Source organism: Hordeum vulgare, chromosome 4H, assembly GCF_904849725.1.
Source record: "Hordeum vulgare subsp. vulgare chromosome 4H, MorexV3_pseudomolecules_assembly, whole genome shotgun sequence".
NCBI classification, from domain to species: Eukaryota; Viridiplantae; Streptophyta; class Magnoliopsida; order Poales; family Poaceae; genus Hordeum; species Hordeum vulgare.
The window spans coordinates 19,812,821-19,820,851 of NC_058521.1; the positions used below are offsets into that span (position 1 = coordinate 19,812,821).

An 8,031-nucleotide genomic window follows, 5' to 3' on the forward strand; every position below is an offset into this window, starting at 1 on the left:
GGTTTGGCTCCCAACGCGTGAAGACCAACTCCCCACATTAATGTACGGTGTACTCCATGCTGCCGAATCTGACGACCTAACCATAAGCAAATGTTTCAACCTTGCCTAGGTGGCCGGGCGAGTCAACGAAGAGGGTGATGCTACCGAAGAAGAAGATTTTTTGGCACGAAAGTAGCATCCGTAGAGCCCTCGAGTGTGGTGGGACGAATCCGGATCGCACAATGATGGCGGATCATCCGAGTTTTGTCAAGCTGTCGTTGTTGACATTTTTTTAGCTTGATGTGATGTTCGTCTCAACAGTTTTTTTAACACAATGTTCGTCTCAACAGTTGCTATGTGATCGGTATTAGTCTTTACCTACTAATAAAGCACGGATAACTTCTGTCCGTACGTCATCGAAGTTGCCCCTAAAGTTGGTCAAAATTACCCACCAATGCCACCCGTAAGTCAAAAAACGATTCAGTTTTCGGATTTCAAAAATCGTCGCGCCGTTGTATGTTCTTAATAGACTGATATATTAAAAGACAACCAACATGGGCTAGCCCGATGGCCAAAGCCTCAACCCTCCACACCGGAGACCAGGGGTTCGATCCCTGGTTCTCACACCCTTTTTCTCTTCTTTTTTCCTCCCTTATGCATGGGCCGGGCCATGTGCAGGTATTTTTTTTACTTTCTATTCCTGTTTAACGGCACCCCTGTTTAGTATTCTTTTTACTTTCTTATTCATGTTTTGGTTTTCTTCTCTAAATTAATTCCAGATTTTAAAAGAACAAAAAAAATTAAAAGTTGCCAGTCTAAAAAAAGTAGGAAAATGATAAACTGTTTGTGTATTTAAAAAATATTCGGAAAGTCATAAAATGTTCATGAATTCAAAAATTGCTCACATATTATAAAACAAATCATGATTTCAAATAAATTGTCATGAAATAAAAAATGTTCATGATTTTTAAAAATGATCAGATATTCAAAAAATATTAAGGAATTTGAAAAACATGTCTATCAACTTTTAGAAAATGTTCCCAAAAATTAAAACACATCTCTAAATAATAAACATAACTAACTGTCACTTACATAAAGGTTTTATTAGAAAATCTTTAGAGGTCATTTTATGGTTTTATTTAGTCCCTCGCGTTGGGTACAAAAAGGTGTCTGTGATTTACAATTTGCTCAGCCACAAAATATTTTGTTGTGGCCCCTTAACAAATCAAGTCACGATGAGCATTATGTTTTTTGTTTTTGAAATTACATTTTAAAAGTGCCTTATCTCATCATGCCATCACTCAGATATACTTTGTGAAATAACATTTTAAAAATCCTTATGTCATATTTGCATTGAATTCATAGTTCTTTATATCTATCATACCTGTATAACCTGATAGTTTTTCTTTCGTTGCAACGCACGGGCATTTTTGCTAGTTGATTTTATAACATAAAGTGGGGAATCTTTTTTGGAAAGGGGTGTAATTTTACATGTGCTCCGTACTTTTGGCTCCCTACTGCCGCTGTAAAAGAAAAGAAAAAACTGTATTCCCAGATCTGCCGCACCAACCCCGGCGCCCCTTGCCGCCGAATCCCCTCCCCTTCTCCGGCTCCGGCCCCCGCCGGTGCGCGTCCGCCACCTCGAGGCCGAGGAGTTCGGTTCCCCCATAATCCTCCTCCTCCCCTCCCGTCCCGTCCCCTCCGGCTCCGTTCAACAGCCCGGAGCGTGGTCCGGTCGCCAGTGCTCACTGAACAGTCCAAACTGGCGTGGTCCGGTCCAGCGCCACTCCTTTCGCTGGTAAGCAAGCCCTACCTTTCCTAGGATAATCGTACGTTTTGCCGTCAATTCCGCCCTGAACAATCAAATCCAACCGGACCCGTTCCTCCAGGATCCACCCCGAGTTCCCTGACCGGGACAAGCATCAGGGCCAGCTTGCTGAATTTGGTCGTGTCTTCTTGCACCCCACTGTAATCCCCATTGTGGGGTGCATAATGCATGGTTCTAACCCCATTGATTTTGGCAGTGGTTATTGCTCCTGGGCTACATACATGTATGTACACCGCCCGCCATCTCGGCTCCCCATGCCTTGACCTGAATTACTTGTGTGTGCATAGGCCGAAAGGTAGCAGAGATCGGGAGGTAGAGTAGGGTGGTGGAAGCTGCAGATCTGACCACCACATGCTGTTAACAGCGCATCATCTTTTGTTTATGCATCTAGACTCCAGTGGCTAAAGTAAAGAGGTTGGTGGTGTGTCATGGACTCATGTGGAGCCTTTTTCGCTTGCTTGATTAATGGGTGTCCGGTGGGCTCATGGATGGCATGCACGAGAGCACTTTGCCGTAAGATGCAACAAACACCTGCTAGTCTGTCTCTGTCATGATTTCTCACCAACCTTGCCACGTTTTCCCCCCCAAGGGGCGGAGGGGTAGATCCAACACGGTGTGGGTAGTGTGGAGAGGGGTATATAAGGAGCTGCGGCCTTCTCTCTGCACACAACTTGTAGCAGGCACGCAGCTCCTCTCTGTTTCCTCTCTGCGGCAGTGTGCTTGTCAAGATCTCCCTCGGCTCTTGAGATCTGGTGAGCCTCTCCCAGATCCATGCATCACTTTTTGCTTAGTTTCTAGTCTGGTATCTCATCATGTAAGGAGTGTGGTTGCATGTTGTAGTTGGCCTTTCTCAAGTTTCCTGAAGATATTTACTGTCTTCAGATCTTAGAGTTTGCGTAGGATCCATTGACTTTGCTGATCTGGTCCCTGGATTGCTTTGGCAACCTGGCTCCTATTCATTGATGCGATGAATTTATTCTACTTTTTAGCTTAGAATTACCTTTCTTTTTACTGATTGCTCCTATGGCCGGTCAATCGGATGATTGTGTGATATTCTTCAGTCTGTCATTCTCCTTACGCGCAGCCCGTCATTCGCATTACCCGTAGTCTGTAATAAAAGGCACACAGTTATTTTATTTTTGCCACCTCAAGTTAACTGATGCTATGAAGTTGCCAATATCTGACTGTTTACTGAATTTATTGGGGCAGCTTTCTTGGAACCTGGCTCAGTATGTGTCTGTTGTGTCAACCCTTTTCCACACAAAGATCTGAATCTTGATTACTTTTGTTGACTCAGAAATGGCTTAACTATGCCTGATCTAAGTAATAGTTTTCACTTCTTATTATACAATTCCCTAAAACAACTCTCTGCAATCTCAGGTTAAGCGGACAAGATGGTGAAGATCTGCTGCATCGGAGCTGGCTATGTCGGCGGCCCAACAATGGCCGTCATTGCCGTCAAGTGCCCAGCAATTGAGGTTGTTGTTGTTGACATCTCCAAGCCTCGCATTGACGCTTGGAACAGCGACACACTCCCAATTTACGAGCCTGGCCTCGATGAGGTTGTCAAGGCGTGCAGGGGCAAGAACCTCTTCTTCAGCACTGACGTCGAGAAGCACGTTGCTGAGGCCGACATCATCTTCGTCTCAGTGAACACCCCCACCAAGACCCGTGGTCTGGGAGCCGGCAAGGCTGCCGACCTCACCTACTGGGAGAGCGCTGCCCGGATGATCGCCGATGTGTCCAAGTCCGACAAGATCGTCGTTGAGAAGTCCACTGTCCCTGTCAAGACTGCAGAGGCCATTGAGAAGATCTTGACTCACAACAGCAAGGGCATCAACTACCAGATCCTCTCCAACCCGGAGTTCCTGGCCGAGGGCACGGCCATCGACGACCTGTTCAAGCCTGACAGGGTACTTATCGGTGGTCGGGAGACCCCCGAGGGCAGGAAGGCGGTTCAGGCTCTCAAGGAGGTGTACGCCAACTGGGTTCCTGAGGAGAACATCATCACCACCAACCTGTGGTCTGCTGAGCTCTCCAAGCTCGCTGCCAATGCGTTCTTGGCCCAGAGGATCTCCTCTGTGAATGCCATGTCCGCGCTCTGCGAGGCTACCGGTGCTAACGTGTCTGAGGTGTCTTACGCCATCGGCAAGGACTCCAGGATCGGCCCCAAGTTCCTGAACGCCAGCGTTGGGTTCGGCGGGTCCTGTTTCCAGAAGGACATCCTGAACCTGGTGTACATCTGCGAGTGCAACGGCCTCCCCGAGGTGGCCAACTACTGGAAGCAGGTGATCAAGATCAACGACTACCAGAAGAGCAGGTTCGTGAACCGTGTTGTGTCCTCCATGTTCAACACCGTCTCCGGCAAGAAGGTGGCTGTCCTCGGGTTCGCCTTCAAGAAGGACACCGGTGACACCAGGGAGACCCCGGCAATTGACGTGTGCAAGGGCCTGTTGGGTGACAAGGCCCAGGTCAGCATCTACGATCCCCAGGTCACCGAGGACCAGATCCAGCGGGACCTCGCCATGAACAAGTTCGACTGGGACCACCCAATGCACCTGCAGCCGACGAGCCCATCATCTGTGAAGCAGGTGAGCGTGGTGTGGGACGCGTACGAGGCCACCAAGGGGGCCCATGCCGTGTGCATCCTGACCGAGTGGAACGAGTTCAAGGAGCTGGACTACCAGAAGATCTTCAACAACATGCAGAAGCCGGCCTTCGTCTTCGACGGGCGCAACGTCGTCAACGCCGACAAGCTCAGGGAGATTGGCTTCATTGTCTACTCCATCGGCAAGCCGCTCGATGCGTGGCTCAAGGACATGCCCGCGATCGCCTAGTTCCTCTCCACAGGAGCTGCAGGAAATTCTACAAACTTTTGCGGAGGCGCGGCATTTTCAGTCAGGCATAAAATTGGGTTGTGTTGGTATCTTTGCTTCGAGTTCTTCGTTCTTGCACTGCCGTCTGTAGATCATACATGTTCCTCAATCCTTGTGCTGTTTTGAGGATTGTAAAAGAATGTTTATTTGTATCCAATGAGCTTATAGCAATTTGATTGTTCCCACTTTTTCCCTCTCCTAAAATCATGACAGCATTGATGTATTTTTCGTTGATACTAGACTTCAGTTCTTTAACTCATCATTTTTTTACTTGGGACAGCTAATGTAAACCACCTTGAGCTGTTAGAGATCTTTAAGGTTGTTTCTTGTATTCCACGAGCTACTCCCTCTGTCTCTGTAAAACCAAAGCCTATCGGTAATGTTATCTGGCAAACGTCAGCAGTGAAGGAGGTGGCAAGCAAACGCATTTTCCAGACAGTTTTAGTTTGCAACGCGAGATCAAACGATGGTAGTTAAACTCCGATGCTACAGTTAATGTAGATGCTATTAGCCCTTGACTTGTTAAACTTATATGTAAACGAGTTTAGATTAAGAGGGTGCTTGGATCGAAGAGACTAAAACTAGTCTGATTAAAACTAGTCTTTTAAGAGACTAAAGTTTCAAGCACCCCTGACTAAAGAGAGGCTAAAACTAATCTTAAGGCTAAAATCTTTTAGTCAGGGGTAACCGAGAATGGCGTTTTGGCTCCCGGGAGCCATGGAGGCCGAAATGCTTGAAAAATTCAAAATTCGAAAATTTTAGTTCCAAAAAATCTGAAAAAATATACAACTAAACAAGGATATGATTCGCGTGCGTGCAAAATTTCAGGTCGAAAAACTTTGAAACGCGATCTGTACAAAAAAGACAAATTCATGGTCTGAAATGATGAATAGTAACATGGGTTAAAAGGTTTCAGATTTGTCTTTTTTGCACAGCCCTCATTTCAAGGTATTTTGTTCTGAAAATTTACACACTTGTGTATTGTACCTTCATGTATTTTTTCAGAATTTTTTGAAATATTAAAATACGAATTTTCACTGAATTTGAAGTTTGAATTTAAAGGCCTCCAGTGAGCTCGGGAGCCAAAAGCAATATTCGGGGGTACCCCTACTAAAATATGCATTAGTCCTCTCTCTCCTCATTTAACTCCTCATGCAAGTTTTGGATTGAAGGGTTTGAAGGATAATAAATGCTCATTAACTTGATTTTAGTCTCTTTAATACTTGGATTCAAGCATGGATGAGGCTAACAAGTTTTAGTCTCATTACTTTTAGTCATGGGACTAAAACGTATCCAGCAGCCTTTAAAACTCAGCCTGACTCGTTAGTCAACGGGTTCGTGTTGAGTCGAGCTGAGCCATGAGCTACATTTGGCATTGTCAATACTTGTCAATCCAACAATTGACAATCACAAAAGTCAAAAGTTGTCAAAAAGTAACAATTTTTGTGACGTTGGCAAGTAAAATTGGTAACTCAAAAAGACACGAATCCGGATCCTCTCCTCCCCCGCATCGCCTCCCCGAGCGAGGCGGCCGGGGGCTCCTCCCCCTCCTCCTCCCAGCGCTCCTCCCCTCTCCCTCCCCTCCCCCCGCCGCCGCCAGCGCGCGCCGCCGGGCCCTGCCCGCGTGGTGCTGGCAGCGGCGGGTCTGCCCTTCCCCGTGCGCGCGGTGCCCCTCCTCGGGCGGTGGCGGCTGGCGGTGGTGCGCTTCGACCGGCGGCGGTGCCACGGTGGCTCTCGACGCGGTGACACGACCGTTGGTCGTGGGGCGGCGCGGTGGCGCTGGCCGCCGGCGGCGCCCACCAGGCCCAGATCTGGGCCCATTTGGGCCCCATCTGGGTTTGGGCGGGCCGGTTGCTCGACGCTCGGCGGTTCCGCTCCCTGGTGGGGCGAAGCGGCGACGGTCTGCGGCGGTGTTCATCGCGTCGGTCGGCGAGCTGCAGCGTGGGGACAGGCCAAGCCATAGGGCTTGGCAAGTGCTTGTCGCCGCGTCCGGTCGGCTCTGCGTTGGCGGTGGAGGTTGTCCCCTCCCTCCGATCGAGTGGTGGCCGATTTCCTTGCCGTTGTTTCCTTCCCTCCTCCAGGCCTCGTGTTGGCAACTCCAATGAGACGACGAGGGTGGTCCGATAATCGTTGTGGCACAGACTGGTGGGCGGTTGAGTGGATAGTGCACGACGAAGTGTCTGGGATGGTGGTGGTGGTTGTGGATCGGGAGAAATCCCTGTTGGCTTGCCCGGCACCGATGCGGTGACGCTTGCGGGTGCCGCCGGCCTTCCTGAAGGGCGTCGGGGATACCCCCTCCTCCACTACCCTCCGCGTACCGGGGGAAACCGTAGGACTTGTCCGGGCAACAGCGGCAACATTGTCGCATTCCTTCTTGGAGGTGTTGTTTCGTGTGTGACGCTTCGGACTGCTGGGACGCGGTGGTACTTCTCCGATGGGTGCAACGGTTGTCGGTCTTCTTCTCCTAGTCAATTTGCCGGTGTCGCCATTTGTTTCTCTTTTTCTTTCTTTTATTTTTCGTTTGGGCTTTCTTGTGTTGTGGCCCCAGCAAGCTGGATGTATCGGTTGGTTGCTTTGTAATACAAAGTGGGGGACCTTTTTTTCGTTAAAATTGGTAACTAAGAGTATCTACAGACACGGTTTGCTAATCTGGGCCTCAAACGCCCGCCAACATGTGCGGGTGCGTCTCGGATATTGATCGGTCAATTCTCAAATATGTTTGTTGACATCCTAATCTTTTATATTTGAACCCCTAAATCCATACGGAGCATGCAAAAGAAAACCGTACGTACTACGTACTATCCTAGTTTCGTCGTCGTAGATGTCCACGGCGTCAGTGCTGGACGCGTGGGAGGGCTTCGGCTCCTCGTCCTCCTCCTCGAGCTCATCTTGATCGGCGAACATCTGGGCCTCCTCCGTAGCCTGCTCTGCCTCCATCTCCCGTCGACGCCACCGTGTGCACTCCGCAGCCAACTTTGAGTGGATGGAGTTAAGGATGGTCTACTGCTCCACACGCAGATCCGCATCACCGGCGTCCCCCATGTCCTCTTCCGGCTCCTCCTCCTCAACCTCCACCTCTTCCTCCTCCTCCTCCTTCGGATCCACTACATCCGGAGGTAGCCCCACGGTGATTCGGGCTTCTTTCCTTGCCCGGACCTGTTCAAGGAGCCACAACCAACACTCCAACGCTAGAAAGGGGTGGCGGCGGGGGGAAGGGGGACATGGCCTTGCCGGAGAGCGTGGGAGAGGAGGCAGACGGGCTCGGGTGTCGGCACAGAGAGGGAGGAGGTGGATGTGTTAGTACTGAGGACGCCGGCCGGCTTAAAAGGTCGAATTTGGCATCGAGTG

General features: G+C 49.4%; 1 protein-coding gene across 2 annotated transcripts; it reads left to right on the forward strand.

Moving 5' to 3' along the window:
- Nucleotides 1-1,511: 1,511 nt before the first annotated feature.
- LOC123447527 (UDP-glucose 6-dehydrogenase 4-like) lies at nt 1,512-4,868 on the forward strand. 2 transcript variants are annotated; one of them, XM_045124135.1, is made up of 2 exons: nt 1,512-1,777; nt 3,188-4,868. In XM_045124135.1, the coding sequence occupies exon 2, from the start codon at nt 3,202-3,204 to the stop codon at nt 4,642-4,644; it is 1,443 nt and encodes a 480-aa protein (XP_044980070.1). In that variant the 5' UTR covers nt 1,512-1,777; nt 3,188-3,201; the 3' UTR covers nt 4,645-4,868. The 2 variants fall into 2 exon arrangements, with proteins under 2 accessions (XP_044980070.1, XP_044980069.1); XM_045124134.1 differs by lacking the exon at nt 1,512-1,777 and adding an exon at nt 2,454-2,559.
- The last annotated feature ends 3,163 nt before the right edge of the window (nt 4,869-8,031 follow it).

Excerpts from the sequence above, each read along its gene's own strand:
- LOC123447527 (XM_045124135.1), top strand. The coding sequence starts at position 3,202 with ATGGTGAAGATCTGCTGCATCGGAGCTGGCTATGTCGGCGGCCCAACA.